The sequence below is a fragment of the Elephantulus edwardii genome, unplaced genomic scaffold (genome assembly GCF_000299155.1).
Source record: "Elephantulus edwardii isolate Elephantulus edwardi_28Jun2011 unplaced genomic scaffold, EleEdw1.0 scaffold00072, whole genome shotgun sequence".
NCBI lineage: Eukaryota > Metazoa > Chordata > Mammalia > Macroscelidea > Macroscelididae > Elephantulus > Elephantulus edwardii.
The window spans coordinates 13,244,145-13,263,437 of NW_006399822.1; the positions used below are offsets into that span (position 1 = coordinate 13,244,145).

General features: G+C 41.3%; 1 protein-coding gene across 1 annotated transcript in view; it reads left to right on the top strand.

Annotated features, from left to right (window-relative positions):
• The first annotated feature begins 2,675 nt into the window (after positions 1-2,675).
• TGS1 (trimethylguanosine synthase 1) overlaps positions 2,676-19,293 on the top strand; it is a 45,124-nt gene continuing 28,506 nt past the window's right edge. The window contains exons 1-5 of the mRNA XM_006888892.1: positions 2,676-2,779; positions 12,014-12,078; positions 14,162-14,331; positions 14,590-15,412; positions 16,173-16,290. Coding sequence (XP_006888954.1) covers positions 2,676-2,779; positions 12,014-12,078; positions 14,162-14,331; positions 14,590-15,412; positions 16,173-16,290 — 1,280 coding nt within the window. The remainder of the gene's footprint in view (positions 2,780-12,013; positions 12,079-14,161; positions 14,332-14,589; positions 15,413-16,172; positions 16,291-19,293) is intronic.

Genomic DNA, 19,293 nt, shown 5'->3' on the forward strand with positions numbered 1-19,293 from the left:
TACTCATATGCAAGTTCAAGCTGAAGCTGAGGAAAATTAAACCAAATCCACAAGAGCCAAAATATGACTTTGATTTCATACCAGCTGAATTTCAGAATCATCTCAGGAACAGGTTTGAGGACTTGATACTGAAGATACCTAGTAAATAAAAAAGAACATTGAGAAAATGTCCATACTTAGTATAACACTGGACACATAGGAGGCACCTTGCAAAAGCTGACCAGTTACAGATCTGAACTGTGTTTATCAACTTTTTTGACAAAAATGTGAACAACAGATTCTAAACGTTGTCACTAGAAAGTTTCAGAGTTTGAATGACACAATTTAAGCTGATAACTTACTTTGGGTATCCTTAAGAGGCTTTACTCAATGAATATGACTTCTTAGTTGTGAAGAAAATAAAACACAATAAGGTGAGCTGACCTATCCAAAGTCACAACACAAATTTCAGACTTCTATATGGATTTCATCTTAACATCAAGAAGACAAAACTCTTCACCCCTGCATTGATAAGCAACATCATGGTAAATGGAGAAAAGAGTGGAGTTGTGAATGATTCCATCTAACTTGGATCAATAATCAATACCCATGGTATCAGGAGTCAGGAGATCAGGAGGTATACTGTTAAAATCTGCTGTTTGGACTTCTCCAAATTACTGAGGAGCAATGGTAACTAGCATGCATCTGGTTCAGGCCATGGTCTTTTCAATCACTTGCTATGTATCTGAGAGCTGGACAATGACTAAGAATGGCAGAAAAGTTGATGCTTTTGAGCTGTGGTGCTGGAAAACAGTACTGATTATCTAATGGACTGCCAAAAGAACAAACACACACATCTTGGGAGAAAGTAAAGCCAGAATGCTCCCTCCAGGCAAAGAGGACAAAGCTTCATCTCACATACTTCCAGCGTGTTGCAAGGAGAGGCTATTCCTTGGAAAATGACATCATTCTTGGAAAGGTGTAGGGTCAGTGAAGAAGAACTTTAACCGGATGGATTGATATAGTGGCTATAGCAATGGGCTCATGTGTGTGAGATATGAGGATGGCACAAGAAAAGAGAGGGTTCAGATATGTTGTTCATAGACGCTGTGAGTTGTACTCTACTACAGCACCCAAGAACAAAAACACACTGTAACGAGAACTTTTCAGAACTCTTATGTTCTCCAGTGACTGAAACAGCTTATCTCTGATATCAAAGCACAACAGAAGATATATGGGAATAAATATTTTCTCTTAAAATTAATTCAATTCCACTCATCTTATCCACCAATATATTTTGCCTGCACTAATAAATGTGGCCAAAATATTGGTGATCATCTTGAATGGCTGGATCTTACCTCAGTCCTTAGAAATATCAATACTCACTGGCATTAACAGTACAAACTAAATCTTATATGCTCCAAATCTAGGCTTGCTTCTCTTTGTCAGAGAAGCTGCCTGGATAATCTCACCAAATACAACATACCTGCCTGCCTTTTCAAACCCAGCAGTGTTGTTTCTGTTTTCCCCATGGTACTTGGGTGAACATCTACGATTCTAATAGAACATTATTAACAACTGAAAGCAGATCCGATTTATATATCGCAAACCTGGAGGACCTCATGGGTGCCTGGAGCATGCAAGGTGTGGACCCGACTCAAACTATTAATCACAGCTATGCACGCGCTAACATGCCATTGTTTCATTTCTCAGCCCTAGACCGACGCTAATATAAATCATTCTCATTGCACAGATTATCAGCATGGCGGTCACAAAGGTAAAACTGCTTGCCCTAGTGCAAAGAAAGAGCTATAACTATGGCAACGAACCTTAACGAGGATTCCAAGACTGCAACACTTTTTAGCCACTTCCCATTAAAGCCTCTCGCTGTATCTGGAATCCTCCCACAATCTCTTCTGGAGGCCTAGTGTTAAGAAAATGCGCTGCAATCCCAAAGACACAGGTTTTGAATCCGCCAGCTGCTCTGTGGAAGGATAGGCAATCTCTTCCCACGCTATTTACAACCTCTGAATACCCGCTATAAGTCGGTTCCGACCCCACGGTACACATAACAAGCAACACCTAGAGGCTTCCAGGGAAGGGGATGAAGCCTCGTCCTAGCCCTTAAGTTCAGACAAAGCATGTGAATTGGGCAAGGAGCAGCGTGAAGGCGAGAGAACAGGCTCTATAGCCAGAGTCGGACGTCCTGCCTCAGACACTGAGCCCACTGACCCGGAGGCCCAGGTCTAGGGACGCGCGCGGACACCGGGGAGGCGACAAGCACGGTCCTAACCCCCTGGGCGAGGCGGACCAGCGGGCAGACAGGACCTGGAGTGATGAGCAAGATAAAGCCAACACGCAACACACCTCGGGCGGGTGGACGAGGCGGCCGCGACAGGCTTCCGGTGGTCCCGCAGCTCAGTGACGTTGAGAGCTTCGCGCAGCCAGGTCTCGCGGCTGGTTCTATGAAGAGGAATCAAAGTGAGCTGCAGCCCGGACCGCAAAGCGTGGTACACCCCTGCGGTCACGCCCCTTCCCCTGCCGCCCGTTCCACTTCCTCTCGGCGCGCGCGTTCCCAGGTGCGTTCGGTACCCTCTCTCTCCTGCGGGCGAGCTAAGCATCGTTTCCGCGGCCCGGGTGCACCGAGCGGAGCCGAGTCCGGGGGGTTCGAAAAGAGCTACCTTTAAAGGGAAAACATGTGTTGCGGAAGGCGGAGCCGCGTGGCCGAAATGTTCCTTTTCATTGAAGACCTGGAGGAGGATTATAAGATCCGTTGCCTCTGTTCCAGGGCATTTGTGGAGTAAGTGAAAACGTGTTTCCTATAATTGTTATTACAGTCACTTCCCAGAAATAAAAGTGTTTGCAAACGTTCTTATCATTGGTCCTTAGGCCACAGTCATAAAATTAGACCTTTGGGCAAAGGGAGAAAAAAGGTCCCGAGTAGTGGTGCATGTTTGAGTAGTTGCCTTCTGCCTTCATTGGTTTTCAGAGGATGTAAATAGCATGGGAGGAGATATCTGGACTTTCACCCGCGGAGCAACTAGTGAATTCGAACCGCCGGTCTTTGGGATGGCAGCAGCACAGCTTCTTACACACTAGGCATCAAGAAAATGAATTGAAAACACATTTAAACATTGAGAGAAGTGGGATGGAAAAATGAAATAGTTGTAAGTGCATGTGATGTCACAGGTGCAGCTTTGAAGTACAATACTTGTTTTTGTTAACTTTTTTAAACTGCAAGACGTATGAAAGCTGAAATGTATACAATTAGAACTGATGACTAATTAATTATATTTACGTTGTTAATTGTTGTGTAGGTGTCATCGAGTCCAGTATGGCTCATGTTGTTGTTGTTAGGTGCTGTCAAGTTGAGTGCGACCCTGTGAACAACAGATCTATCCTGTCCTGCACCATCCTCACACTTCCTGACATACCATTGCAACAGTCACTGTGTCAGTCCATCTGGTGGAGGGTCTTCCTCTTTCTCTCTTTTTAACTCACAGTCATATATGATACAACTCATAGTGACCCTCTAAACGACAGATCGGAGTACTACTCTATCCTGTTTTAGAGATACCTTCATCTTTGAGAAACCAGACATAGAAGATAACTTCCTTTTGTTGTAAAGATCTATCCTGTCCCATCCTTACCATCTCTGACACACTAGGGTTCATTGTTACAGTTACTGTCTCAATCCTTTTTGTTGAGGGTCTTCCCCTCTTTCACTAACCTTTCTAAGCATGTCCCTTTCCAAGGAATAGCCCATCCTAGCAACTTGCCCAAATTATGAGAGACAAGCTTCACTATACTTGCCTCTAAGGAGCACTCTGACTGCACTTTTTTCAAGAAACATTTCTTCTTTTGACCGTCTGTGGAATATTTAGTACTCTTCATCAACATCACAACTCAAAGGCCTCATTTCTTCTTCTGTCATACTTATTATCCAGATCTCAGGTGCATACCACTGCAAGACCATGGCTTGAATCAGGCACACTTTAGTCTTCAAACACCATTGCTCCTCAGTACTTTGGAAAGATCCTTCACAGAAGACTTCCTAAATCTAGGATATCTCCTGATCTCCTAATTGCTGGTACCAAGGGTGTTGATTTTAGTTAGATCCACATAAGATGAAATTGTTGACAGTTTCAGTCTTTTCTCCATCTGTCATGATGATGTTTATTGATCCAGTGGTGAGGATTTTTGTCTTTTTAATGACCAAGATTCTACAAAATTTTACAATTTTAAATTTTATGTAATTGCAGAATTACACTCTATAATAATTGGAGGCACTTCCTTCCTAGATGTAGGCTGGTTCAGATGGCCCACTGGACATTAGTCCCCAACTCCTACCTCATCCCCTTTGCTCCTCCTTCTCCTCCCTCCCCTCTACCTCCGACTGGGACCATTCAGACAAGGGAGTGATGATAGCCTGCACCCGGAGCACTGAATGGGTGAGTAGGGGTGGGGAGAACTCCAGGGTGGCCAAAAGGCCATTTCTTGGCTACTCGTTATTCCCCACAGCTTTCCCTGAGTGGAGCCTTGAAGGACAATTTCCTTTCTGCTTGTTGTTTTCCTGGAAGCAGTGAATTCCATTTATATTCTTTATAAAAGGTATTTGAAAACAGTGAACATACAAAATTCAGTCATTCATTGTCAGCCTCAGTTCTGTCACTTAGACCGTACTTTCCAACTACCCTTCTGCCTCTTTGTTTCCAGTTTTTGCATTCTAGTCACCAATTATTATTGAAGGTCAGGTTCAGTACAGATAATGAATACTGCATTGGAACAGATGAGAAGGACTGTCCAAAAGGAATATGTGATTGGGCATTATATGTATGACAGCAATCTAGAACAAGAGGTACATTGCAAAGTGGACGGGGCAGGGAAAGAGCAGAAAATGTGCAACAATAAATGAATTTTTAAAAATATATTTTAAAAATTGGTAGAAATCTTCAATTTCTTCTCTTTTGCTGTAGTTGTTGATGCATATATTTGAATAGAAGTATCAACAAGCCTTATTGCTATTATATGCTGGAGGCCTAGAATTTTACTCAGTAGATGAGATACTTCATCTAAAAGTATAACTTGCTCTCTTTTCTTATAATCAAGTCATGCTCCATGGCTTTGCAAGCTTAGTTCTCCAGGACAAGTCTTCCTTTTCTACTTATGGATAGTATCCTATCAATCACATTGTACTTTACCATGTTGTTGTTGCTGTTGTTGTTATGTGCCACCGTGATCCTATCTACAACAGCCCGAAATCCTACTCTATTCTGTGCCAATCTTATTGTCTCTGACACACCTATCTCCACTACCCCAATCCATCTCCTTGAGGGTCTTCCTCTCTTACACCTTCCCTCCAACCCCACCCCCAGCATGAAATCCCTCTCCAAGGACTGGTCCCTCCTTGCAGCCTGTCCAAAGTAGATGAAATGAAGCTTCAGAATATTTGCCTCCAAGGAGCAAAAACCCATCCAAAGAGGGTTTCACCCTCTCTAGGATGAACCTGTTCTAACAGTCCATGGTATATTCAGTACTCTTCTCCGGCACCACAGCTCAAAGGCATCAATTCTTTTATCATCCTACTTATTGTTTAGCTCTCTGATGCATAGCAAGTAATTGCAAAGACCATAGCCTGGACCAGGTGCACCTTAGTCTCCAGACTGACATCGTTGCTTTTCATAGATCTTGAAATTGTCTTTTAACTATGACTCCAATGCCATTCTTCTCAGTTGTTCATTCCTGGTATAATAGATCAGATGATTATCTACTTCAAAATGGCCCATCCTAGTTTTTCAGAAGATAACTAGTGCATAGGAAAAAGCTAACTAGCTTTTTTTCTTAGTGTTACATCTCATTTTCTTAGTGTTATATCTGTGAATTTGATCACTAAAGTCCATTTTGGCCTGGGACCTAGAATGTGCTTTACCATCAAGCTCGCTCCAGGCCCTAAAGTCCATTTCTAAAACAGGCATAACTGCCCTCGTTACCTCACATACTTCCTGTAAGATTCCTATGAAGGTGAGTTTCATGTGCTGGCCTTGTAGGAAGACGTTATAGAGAGGAATAACTTGATCAGACAGGTGCATTCTACTCTGGCAGTAGAATGAAGGATGATTTGGTGAAGAGGTTTTTTAAGGCCATTGTCTAGACAAGATTATCGTGTTTTGAATTAGACCCTGTGGCTGCTAAACCAAGAATAGGACAAGTGGATGGCTTTCACAAACATTTGTTTCCTGTCCGTTTAAGAGACTTAAAGTTCAAATTCAGAGTGCTGGCACCAGGGGAAGGCTTTCTATTCAGCTCCCAAGGATGTTCCACTTTGTTCAGCAGCTGGAAGTTTCTGTTTCCTTGGTTTTTGGAAGATATCCCTGTGTCTCAGCATCTGCCTTCTGCTCTGCTGGATTGCTCACTCTCTTTTATAACTAAAAAAAGTGATTAACTAAAATATAAGTGCTCATCTTGTTAGGACAACAAACAACAGTTTTTGAATGGGATTATAACTAGCGGTGATGTTGTTATATGTTCACTGCTACTCATAGCAACTCTTTGAACAACAGATCCTAACCTGACCTCATCCTGTGCCATCCTCACCATTTCTGATATATTTGAGCCCATTGTTACAGTCGCTATATCAATCTATTTTGTTGAGACTCTTTCTCTGCAACACTGACCCTCTACCTTTCCAAGCATAATGTCCTTCTCCCAGGAGTGACCTCTCGTAGCAACATGCCCGAAGTATGAGACCATCCTTACTTATAAGGAGCACACTGGTTGCGCTTTCTCCCAGACATATGCATTTGTTCTCTTGGCAGTCAGTGGAATAACCCAAGCTCTCAAGGGCATCAATTCTTCTGTCGTCCTTAGTCATTGTCTAAGTTTCAAATGCATGGCAAACAAGCAGAAAGACTGGTTTGCATCAGGCACAGGTTAGTCTTTAAACATACATCCTTGTTCTTCAGCACTTGTAGTGGTTCCTGATAACAGATTTTCCAGTGTTTATGTAACCATTGTCATAGAGATTAGACTTTATAGCAATATTTTGAGAGGGCATGATTCAATCTATAACTGAAGATTTTGTAGTTAAAAGTTATGATGAGAGTTAAGGTTAATAAGAGCTCTTAGGAGAGCAGCCTCTTAGTTGAATTACTAAAATTCAGGTTTGATTCCAGCTTTACAGTTTAATTCCACAATTAAGACTTAATCCATATAACATCTCAGGTCCAGAAATAGCTGTCATTCAGAGTTACTGTGATCTGTGGCTTGAGCTTCACTGATCAAACGCAACAGAGATTGCTCTGTAGAGACCACTGAGCAAATGTAATGGGAAATTATCTAAATACCAAAAACAGACTCATTGCCGGTTGTCAAGTCAGTTCCCACTCACAGCACAAGGCTGTAAATCTTTACTGGAGAAGACCACTCTTTTTTCTCTTACAGAGCCGTTGGTAGCTTGAACCATCAACTCTGTTAGCAGCACAACATGTAACACCTGTCTGATTTTGACTGCTAGCATTGAGCTTCTCCAGTAAGCTCCTGTTGTTGATTGCCTTTGAGTCAACTCACAGCAACCCTATGAACAAAAGACCTGAAGCTCCTATACAACTATCAACATTTATCCAAGTTCATAGAGTTTCTGGAGGCATGTTATTTAGGAAGTGGATGCCACTCCTGCTTCTAAACCTGTCATAGTATGTTATTGTTATTATGTTCCATTAAGTTGCCTGCGATGTATAGCGACTCTTTGTATAGCAGCTCTAAACCAACCCTTCCCTGTCCTGAGCCAGTCTTACTAATCCCAACACACAAACCCCCATTGCCCCAGTTACTGTATCAATCCATCTCATCCAGGGTCTCCCTTCTCCTCTTCCCCCTCCACCCCCTCTTCCCCTGCCTTCGCCTCTTTCCCTCCCTCCTCTATCCACCCTTCCAAGCATGATGTCCTACTTGAAGGACCAATCTCTCCTGGTCATATGTCCAAAGTGAGGCAGAGCTTCAAAATCCTCCCCTCCAAGGAGAGATTTGGTTTCACCCTCTCAAAGGCAGACCTATTTGTTTTCTTGGCAGTCCATGGTATGTTCAAGACTCTTCCCCAGCACCACCACTTGAAGGCATTTCTTCTTCTGTCATCCTTAGTCATTGTCCAACTCTCTGAAGAATAACAAGTAATTGAGAAGACCATGGCTTGAATTAGGCATACCTTGTTATCTAGACTGACATCATTGTTCTTCAGCACTCTAGAGAGGTCCATGACAGCAGATTTTCCCCAAGGCAATTTGTCTTTTGATTTCTTGACTGCTGGTGTTAAAAGTGTTGATAGTGGATCTGAGCAAGCTGTAGTTGCTAACAACCTCAATCTCTTCTCCATCTATTATGATGCTTGCCAGTTGGCCCAGTGGTAAGAACCTTTGTCTTCTTGATGTTGAACTTCAGTACATATTGAAGACTACAGTCCTTGACCTTTTGCAGCAAGTGCTTCATGTCCTCTTCAGTTTCAGCAAGCAAGGTTGATGAGTCTCTCTCCAATCTTGATGCCACACTTCTCCTCATAAAACCCTGCTTCCCAAATGATCTGTTCTGCATACAGATTGAAAAGGTATGGGGACAGGATGCATCCCTGGCACACTCCTTTCCTGATTTTGAAGCATGCAGTGTTTCCTTGTTCTGTTCTAAGGAATACTTCTTGGTCTAAGTTGTTGGTTGTTATGTGCCATCAAGTCGCTTTCGACTCATAGCGACCTTGTGTACAAGAGCTCTAAACACTCTTCTATCCTGTGCCAACCTAGCGATCTCAAATGCGCTTATTCCCACCACTCCAATCACAGAATCACTCCATCTCATCAAAGGTCTTCCTCTCTTTCGCTGCCCCTCCACTCTGCCAAACATGATGTCCCTCTCCAAGGACCAGTCCCTCCTTGCAACATGCCCAAAATATATCAGACGAAGCTTCAGAATCCTTGCCTCCAAAGAGTCTTCTGGCTTCACCTTCTCAGGACAAACCTGTTTGTTCTCCTAGCAGTCCATGGTATATTCAGTACTCTTCACCAGCACCACAGCTCAAAGGCATCAATTCTCTTTCTATCAACCCTATTCACTGTCCAACTCTCTGATGCATAGCACGTAATTGCAAAGACTGTAGCCCAGATCAGGCACACCTCAGTCTCCAGTCTCATGTCGTTGCTCTTCAGTACTCTTGAGAGATCCCTCATAGCCAACTTTCCCAATGCAATTCATCTCTTGATTTCCTGGCTGCTGTTACCAAGAGTGTTGACTGTGGAGCCAAGTAAACTAGAACTGTTAACTATCTCATTCTCTTCACCTTCCATACTGATGCTGCCAATTGGCCCAGTGGTGAGAATCTTTGTTTTCTTGATGTTGAGCTTCAATCCATATAGGAGGCTGTAGTCCTTGATCTTCTGCAGCAAGCGCTTCAGGTCCTCCTCGGTTTCAGCAAGGGTTGTGTCATCTGCATAACGCAGGTTGTTGACTCTTCCACCAATCCTGATGCCACATTCCTCTTCATATAGCCCAGCGTCTCGGATGATCTGTTCTGCATACAGATTGAAAAGGTATGGAGACAGAATACATCCCTGAAGGACCCCCTTCTTGATTTTGAACCATGTAGTGTCTCCTTGCTCTGTGCTGATGACTGCCTCTTGGTCCAAGTATAAGTTTCGTATTAGCACAATCAAATGTTCTGGTATTCTCATTCTTCTCAGAGTTAGCCACAGCTTGTTGTGATCCACACAGTCAAAAGCCTTTGCATAGTCAATGAAGCACACAGATAGACATTCTTCTGGTATTCTTTGCTTTCTGCCATGATCCATCTAACATTAGCTATAATATCTAAGTATAGGTTTCATATAATCACAATCAAGTGTTCTTAGAGTCCCATTTTCCTTAAGGTTAGCCACAATTTATTGTGATCCACAGAGTCATACGCCTTTCCATAATCAATGAAACACAGGTAGACATTCTTCTGGTATTCTCTACTCTCTGCCAGGATCCATCTGACATTGACAATAATGTCCCTAGTGCTACGGCTTCTTCTAAGCCAGCCCTGTATTTCTAGTAGTTCTCTGTCAATGTATTGTCAAAGTCTTTTCTGGATCATTTTCAGCAGATTTTGCTAGTGTGTGATATTAGTGATATTGTTTGATAATTTCCACACTCTGTCAGGTCACCTTTTTTCTAGTCAGTTGGCCAAATAGTTTTCCTCCAGATTTCTTGGCACAACTTGGTGAGCACATGCAGGGCAGCATCTGTTTGCTGAAATACGTCAACTGGTATTCCATCAATTCTTGGGGCTTTCTTTTTTGCCAAGTCATTCAGAGCAACCTGAACTTCCTCTTTCATCACCACTGCCTCTTGCTCATAAGTTGTTTCTTGAAATTCTTCTGTGTCAGCAAATTCTGTTTGGTACAATGACTCTGTATACTCCTTTCATCTTCTTTTAATGCTTCTTGAATCATTCAGTATTCTGCCGATAGCATCCTTAAGCATTGCAACTCATGGCTTGAATTTATTCTTTAGTTCTTTCAGCTTACGAAAAGCTGAATGAGTTCGGTCCTTTTCATTTTCTGAGTCCAGCTCCTTGAACATTTCATTATATTTTGCCTATCTTCCTGAGCAGCCCTTTGAAATCTTCTTAGATTAAAATTCACATTTTATCAATTCTTCCAGCATTGTATCTCCTTATCGTTTGATCAAGGATCCCTCCTAGATACATGTTGGATATTAGTTACCATATCTTATCAGTATTCTCCAATCTAGAAAAATTCTACACTTGCCCCCTCTCTTTCATGTAATACTTAGACAAAAGATGGCTCTGCATACCTTGATTAATGATGTTTCATCATGAACAAAGTTGGGTCCTGCCTTCTCGGCAGAAATACAGAAATAGTGCTGTTCTTAGTTCATCACATCAGGAGACACTTGGTTAACTAGTCATGTTCGCCGTATCCCTCCCCTGTAATCTTTTCATACATGAGTATTTTGGGGGGAGAGATAAACTAACATTACGTCTCAACAAACCCACACACATTAGCCTACATTGATAATTTCCATGTGAATCAGCACTGCAACTTTTGCAAAAGACTTTAGTGACTTATGTTTCCTTTCCTTCCGCATTTATCACTTAAGATTGAGCCACAAGGAAATGATTGTCTCCCATTTGTTTACTCCTCTGTTTGCTATATTAACATGGACTTTATCAATGAGTTCTATTCCTTTACTCTCTTGGTGATCATGGATTTTGACTGTTAATGGATTTGGTGATACTGGACTTGACTGTTGGCATCTTCCCATGGTCTTCCTTTATCCTTTTGGTATGTCCCCAGCATTCTTTGAGTACTTCCAATCTTCTGGCACAGCAAGGTGGCCCAGGCTTGTTTCTCTTTTAACAGTTCATGCCCCAATCTGGAATTGCTATTCCTTCAAGGCATTCTTGTTTCTTTTCTTGGAAAACAGTTTTTAGATACTATGTTATAGGTGCTCCTTGTGTTTATTGTTACTGTGTTGGTAGTGGTGTTGCTTTTGAGTACCCATGGCTGAACACCCAGCAGGTTTTCAAAACTGTTGGGGATGTATTAAAGGATAAAGGAGCTACCACAGAAAGCTCCATAAACCACATTTGTGACAACTTGAGCACCACAAGAGAAGAGAGTGAAAGTTCCTTGATAAAGTGAAGTCCATGTCAGTATAGAAAATAGATGAGTAAACAAATGAGGGGGAAGCTTTTCCCTACAGTGGAATTTTCAGTGATAAGTTCATAAGGAAAGGAGACAGAATCACTCTTTTGGGAGGAAATTGCCTAGCTTTGATTTAGCAGCACAGCTTCCTGCAGACTACACCCACAGATGTCCCCTCAACTCAACTCACTAACCTTAAACTCAATTAGAATATGTGATAGTGTGTGAATATTTTAAGTGAGGGAAAATCCTTATAAGTTACTACTCTAACTGCCTCGTGTTTGTTTTTCTGTCTAAACTTATGCCTATATGTTTAAATAGTGATTGCCTAATTTGCTTTACAGGGATCGAAAATTGTGCAGTTTGGGATTAAAAGGCTACTATGTCAGAGGAAATAGCAATAATGCAGGTAATGTAATACAGCCTTTAATTTGTTATAATGCTGTAATAACTCCTTAGCATAAGCTGTGAGAAGTAATCATAGAAGTAATTATAGGTCTTTATTTTTGTCAGCCCATTACTCTAGAATCCCTGTGAAAGCCAATCTGTTGGGGTAAGTTGAAGGGAGGCTTTTTATTCTGTGTGGCATTTCTTCTTGAGTTACTGCTCTGAAAAGTTGGGAATGTCTGATCTCTTCATCAACATTTTATAGATAACGTCATTCAAAAGAAATTTCAAGTAAACATCTAAAGTTTTCTGAATGAAGTAAAAGGTTAATTTTCCCAATTAGTAAGTAGACTTGGGGTTGTGCATTAAGCCTAACCTAATTAACAGAAAACTTTGTTGTTGTCTCTCAGATTTCTCTTTAGGACCTTGTTTGTCCTTTCCACATAGATTGTCTATGATGTTCCTGGATGACCTGGATAATGAGAAAACTATCGATAATGTTGGCATTACTGAAGGGTGTCATTGAAATTCCTGTAGTCTAAACACATAAGAAAATATGCATAACATGTTGTTGTTGTGGTGGTGGTGGTGGTGGTTGTTTTTAGGTGCTATCAATTCGAATATGAATTCATAGCAACCCTGTGAACAGGTCTAAACCCTGTTCTTTCCTGCACCATCCTCACACTTCCTGACACACAAGAGCCCATTGTGGCAGTTACTGTGTCAATCCATCTGGCCAACAGTCTGCCTCTCCTTCACTGAGCTACCTTTCCTAGCATCATGTCCCTGTCCCAGGAATAGCCCCTCCTAGCAACATGCCCAGGCAGAGACATAAAATTTAGCTGACTCATTTTCTCCACATTGCTTATTCCTGAGTTTTCTTTTCTTTTTTTTTTTTAAATTTTTATTAATTTTAATGAATATTTACAGAGACTTTGAATTTTCATTCATTCATTCTTGCCTTTTTCTCCTGTCTACCCCGCCCCCAAGTTTGCTCTTCTCTTTGAAAAGTAAAAGAAAAATTCTTTCACTGGTGTACAATCCCCCTCCCCTATCCCCCAGTACACTCCATTATACAGCCTTCATTCTGGACTCTTGTCCTGACCATAATACCCAATCATATCCTGAGCTTTCTTAAGTGCATTAAAATAGAGCAGTGAGTGAAATACCCTTGATTACTTCATTGAATGTCTTTTCCCTTTTCTCTCCTAGGAACCTGTTTAAAACTTATGTATGCAAAGTTTCTCTTACCTCTCTCTGTTTTTTCCCTGTGGAATACTGTTCAGTTGCCTATGATGTTTGACCTGTAGTCTATGCTCATATGTAAAATAGTGTTTCTCACATTTTGAACAGTAAATCATTTAAATGACTTTTCTATAAAAACTTGAATCAAGATGTTCAACTTGATCTTCCAGTTTAGTGATTTCTAATTTTGAGTAACGATTCCTTTATTTAATCATCTATCACACATAATCTTGATTTCTACATCCCACTTAGATGTTGAGATACTACAGTGAAAAGTCTTGGTGATATACCACTCACCTTTCTTTATTACCAGCTCCTAAACTGACTACATAAGACATAATTTTAAATTCGCCAATTTAGTCCATTAATTTTTCACTGCCAAGGGAACAGAGACCTTCTGCTCTGTTCTTTCTTTCGTCCTTGGTGCATAATACCTTACACAGGGGAGATACTAAATAAATTATAATTGAATGGACAGAATACAGGCTGAGAGATGGAGCTAAAAGCAGTTTTTGACTAATAGGACTATGTTTATAAAGAGTCTACTGCCAGCCCAGAAACAAGCAGTTCAGATCCACCAGCTGCTCCCCAGGAGGAAGATGGGCAGGCTCCTCTCCTGCAATTTTAGTCTCTGAAAACCCACAGGAGGGTCAGCTCTGGGCTGGTTGTGACTCAGTGGCACATAACAGCCCATACTACAGCTGGCTTAATCAACCCCGTAAAAGTCATAGCATTTGCACATCTATACTATGGGGAGAGTCATGTAGTCACTTTGGGTCTAAGGTTCAAATTTAAAATGAGGGTAATAAAACATACCTCTAAATTTTCTGTGAAACTAAACTAACCGTTTCTCTCTGCAGAAGATCAAGAATCAGAAGAAGAGGAAAGTCATTCCCAGGACAGTGCAGAATCACGTGATAGCAAAGGTATAGACCTAGATGAAAGTGAACTAGATTCGGAGGCTGAACTCATGAAAAGCATGGGACTCCCACTTCAATTTGGTGGAATATCTACACACAAGAGTTCTGAGGTAAGTACTAATTCACTTTTCTTTTTCTTGTTTCCTCTCAAAAAATTATGGAAGTTGTTTGTGGTTTTTTTGTCTTGATTTGGTGCATATCCTGAATTAGAGCATTTGCAAAATAGGTCAGATCTGTGGTTGTTAGGTTTGCTGTGAGTCCTGCTCAAGTCAGCAAAACCTAATGACAACCACCTCTTTTGAAATGTATGTGTTTCTAAGTTAAGCAAAATGACATATGATGTTCAGATTCTCATTTGTCTAATATAGGTGTCTGTGAATGCTAGAAATAAAGTTAAAATAAAAAAGAAGAAGAAAAAACCTGAAAGGAAGTATTTAGATGAAATTATAAAGGAATCTTGGAGAGGAGAATATGATGAAGATGACCTTTTGGCTTCAGAGGCTCCATCTTCAGTTGAACAGTATGAGAACACCAGAACATGCACATCTCAAACCCAAAAAGATGCTGAACTGGAAAATCTCCCTACTGAAATTGTATCCTCTCCAAAGCTAGAAATCACAGAGAAGTGGGAAGAGTATTGGAGGGAGTATGGAGGAGGACTACTCTGGCAGAGCTGGCAAGAGAAGCATTTGGATCAGACACTGTCCCCTGAGCCTTGGAGCTGTCCTGATACAAAGGAAGAATGGGAACAACACTATAGTCAACTCTATTGGTATTATTTGGAACAATTTCAGTTTTGGCAGAGTCAAGGTTGGACTTTTGATGCTGCACAAAGTTGCACTACAGATGCTTGTGAATCTAAAACACAAGTTGGCAACAAAAATGAAAATTGTGTGAAAATGGACCTAATTTCATCTCCATCTTCATTCATTGTGATTGATAATAAAAGCTCTAGTTCAAGTGATAAGGATCATAATGAAATTCTTGATAGACTTACTAGTATAACTCTAAATTCAGAGGAAGTAGAACAAAGCCAGTTAGAGTCTTCTGTGAATCGTGATAGTCTTCTTGAGCTAAGTGAAGTCTGCAGCGTGAGAGAATGCCCCACCTCTGGACAGAGAGAACCATGTAATGGAGGAACCGAAGAAAGAAAAGTGTCCAGGAGAAGGGACACACCCCCGCCTGCTCAAGGTAAGACTGGTCAAGGCTTTCTTGGTTAAATAGTGGACAGGAAAATTCATGTGTTTAGCAAGATAGCATTTTTTTCCTTTACAAAATGTATTAAATTTCCTCCCAGTCTCTGTCATCTGTTGTTTCCTGTTTACTGAGGTATGTTTATGGATTAGCAGCTTCTGATTTAGTACCAGTGTATCTACCATTGGGGTCAGTTGAAGAAGTTAAGATTTTTATTTGTTTTCAATCGTCAAGCTATTAGGTATACATTGATATGTGGTGTACCCCATATGTTTCCTACTGTTTGGGATTTGGATTCTCAGCATGTTCCATTGTCTATTCTCTAGGTACATTGCAACTTTTGATTTCACTCTGCTCACTTTCTAAAGAAACATTAAACATATTGCTTCTTTCTCAGAAATCCTTTTATAATTATACTGTCTAGCGTTCTTTAGGTTAAAAGTCCACCAGAATATGGTATCACAGAGGTATCTGGGAGTTGCTGTGCTATTTTAACAAATAGGAAAAGTTGGTTTAGTTATCTTTTTTAATAAATCATAGAAACAGTTAAACCTTAAAGGCATGGTTACACATGTATTTAAGCTCAAATGTTGCACAGTGCCACACGGGCCAGGTAACTTGGGGGCCTGTATTCTGCATGTACAATTAGTTCATTGCAGATGAGGCTCTGAAAGGCCTTTCTTGCTTTTGTAAATATCCTAAAAGTTGTCAAATCTATAATAAAGGGGGGAAATCTATAATATGTCTGCCTCAGTAGATTCACGGGAGTCTTCAGGAGCAACCTCAAGCAAAGAAAGACCATACAACAGTGGTATCAATGGAGAAGAGAATGAAGACGATCCACCTGATTGTAAACCAGCCAAACTCAAGAGGAGGCAAGTTACACATCACCTCTCTCTCCAAAATGTGCTAAATAAGTATTGATGGCCATGACTGAATGGTTGTGAAATGCTGGATCTGTTCAACACTGCTGATTCTATGTGGAGAAGAGGCAGGGTGTATTGATAAGGGCCTGGGCCTTCTCGTCTATGAAATGGGAGATGATTGAAAGCATTGGAATTAGCAAATTATATATATGCCATATAATTGCATTGTACTACTTGTAATTGTTGTTACTGTTGTTGTTGTTGTTATGTGCCATCAAGTCGCTTGCGACTCATAGCAACCCTATGTACAAGAGCTCTAAACTCCATTCTATTCTGTGCCAACACAGCCATCTCAAACACACTCAATTCCCACCACTCCAGTCACAGAATCGATCCATCTCATTGAAGGTCTACCTCTCCTGCGCCACCTATCCACTCTGCCAAACATGAGGTCCCTCTCCAAGGACCAATCCCTCCTTGCAACATGCCCAGAGTATGTCAGACGAAGCTTCAGAATCCTTGACTCCAAGGAGCATTCTGGCTTCACCTTCTCAGGACAAACCTGTTTGTTCTCCTAGCAGTCCATGGTATATTCAACACTCTTCTCCAGCACCACAGTTCAAAGGCATCAATTCTTCTATCATCCCTAGTCACTGTCCAACTCTTTGACACATAGCACATAATTGCGAAGACGATAGCCCAGATCAGGCACACCTTAGTCTCCAGCCTGACATCATTGCTCTTCAGTACTCTTGAGAGGTCCCTCACAGCCGACTTTCCCAATGCAATTCGTCTCCTGATTTCCTGGCTGCTTTTACCAAGAGTGTTGACTGTAGAGCCAAGTAAACTAAAACTGTTAATTATCTCAATATCTTCCAAAGAAAGGTGACCCAACAGAGTGCAAGAATTTTCGAACAATATCATTAATATCACATGCAAGCAAGATTCTGCTGAAAATTATCCAAAAACGACTGGAGCAATATGTCAACAGAGAACTACCAGATGTGCAGGTGGATTTAGAAGAGGTCGTGGTACTAGGGATATTATAGCTAATGTTAGATGGATCTTGGCAGAAAGCAAAGAATACCAGGAGAATGTCTATGTATGCTTCATTGACTATGCAAAGACTTTTGACTGTGTGGATCACAACAAGCTGTGGCTGACTCTGAGAGGAATGGGAATACCAGAACACTTGGTTGTGTTAATGCAAAACCTATGCTTGGACCAAGAGGCAATCATCAGAACAGAGCAAGGAGACACTACACAGTTCAAAATCAAGAAGGGATGTATTCTCTCTCCATACCTTTTCAATCTGTATGCAGAACAGATCATCCAAGACGCTGGGCTGTACGAGGAGGAGTGTGGCATCAGGATTGGTGGAAGAGTCATCAGCAACCTGCATTATGCAGATGATACAATCCTGCTTGCTGAAACTGAGGAGGACATGAAGCGCTTGCTACAGAAGATCAAGGATTGCAGCCTCCTATATGGATTGAAGCTCAACATCAAGAAAACAAAGATTCTCACCACTGGGTCATTTGGCACCATCAATATGGATGGTGAAGAGATTCAGATAGGTAATAGTTTTAGTTTACTTGGCCCTACAGTCAACTTGTAATTATGTGACGTATAATAATGTCCCAAGGTATAGGAGCTTTAGTTGTTTTTGTTGTCCCATAGAATTGGAACCAACCCATAGCTGTACCTCCAGTGGGTTTTCATAGACTAAGGGCATGGGAGGAAACTGCTCATCCTTTTCCCTCAAAGCATCTGATGGATTTGAACCACACACCTTTGTGATTGCAGCACAGCCTATTACCACTAGGCCACCCGAGCTCCTTATGGATGATTGTGAGCCATCTTCAAAATCTCTGACACACTCAAGCCCATTGTTGCAGTCACTGTGTCAATCCAACTGTTTGAAGGTCTCTTCTATGAAATGGGGGTGATTTGATGGAGATGATTGGAGGCTCCTAGGGTTTTTTTAATAATGCTCTTTTTTTTATTACAGTTCATTTCTTTCTTTTGGTTAAATTAATACTTCTCAAATATTGCCTTTGTTTTACGGAAAAAATCTCTGGAGAAATTGCACTGCTGTTGTTAGGTGCCGTTGAGTACAACACGTCATAACGACCCTATGAATAGTCAACCTGAACCCTGCCCTATTCTGTACCATCTTGATCATCTCTGACACACTAAAGCCCACTGCTAAAGTCATCATGTCAGCCCATCTTGTCAGAATCCATCTTCCTCTCCTGTGCTGACCTGCCATCTTTGCAAGCAGGAGGTTCCTTTCCAAGAAATAGTACCACCTAGCTACATGTCCAAAGTATGAAAAAATGAAGTTTTACCATCTTTTTCTCTAAGGAGAACTCTGACTGCACTTTTCCCAAGATATACCTATTCTTTTGACAGTCCTTGGAAGAGTACCTCTTCTCCAGCAACACAACTCAAAGGCATCAGTTCTTCTGTCATCCTTACTCATTGTCCAGCTTTCTGTTGCATAGCAGGTGATTGAGAAGACCATGGCTTGAATCAGGCACACCTTAGTCTTCAAATTGACATCATTGCTCTTCAGCATTTTGGAGAGGTCCCTAACAGCAGACTAGTACCATATGTCTCCTGATTTCTTGACTGCCGGTACCAAGGTGTTGTTAATCCAAGCAAGATGAAATTATTAACAGCTTCAGTCATAATGTTGACTGTTATTCCTATGGTACTAAGAGATACAATTAGCTGCAGCTTTATTTGAGAAGAGGGAGGATTACAGCTTCTCCCAAAAGAAAATGAGATCTATTTGTGTCATGTTCAGGAATGGAGATAATGACATCACAGTATAAAATTTAAATGCTTATTACTATAGTGGTTGTTGTTGTTGTTATGTGCCGTCGAGTCGCTTGCGACTCATAGTGACCATATGTACAACAGACCTAAACTCTGCTCTGTCCTGTGCCAATCGCACTGTCTCCGACACTCCCATCCCGATTATCTCAGTCACTGAATCAATCCACC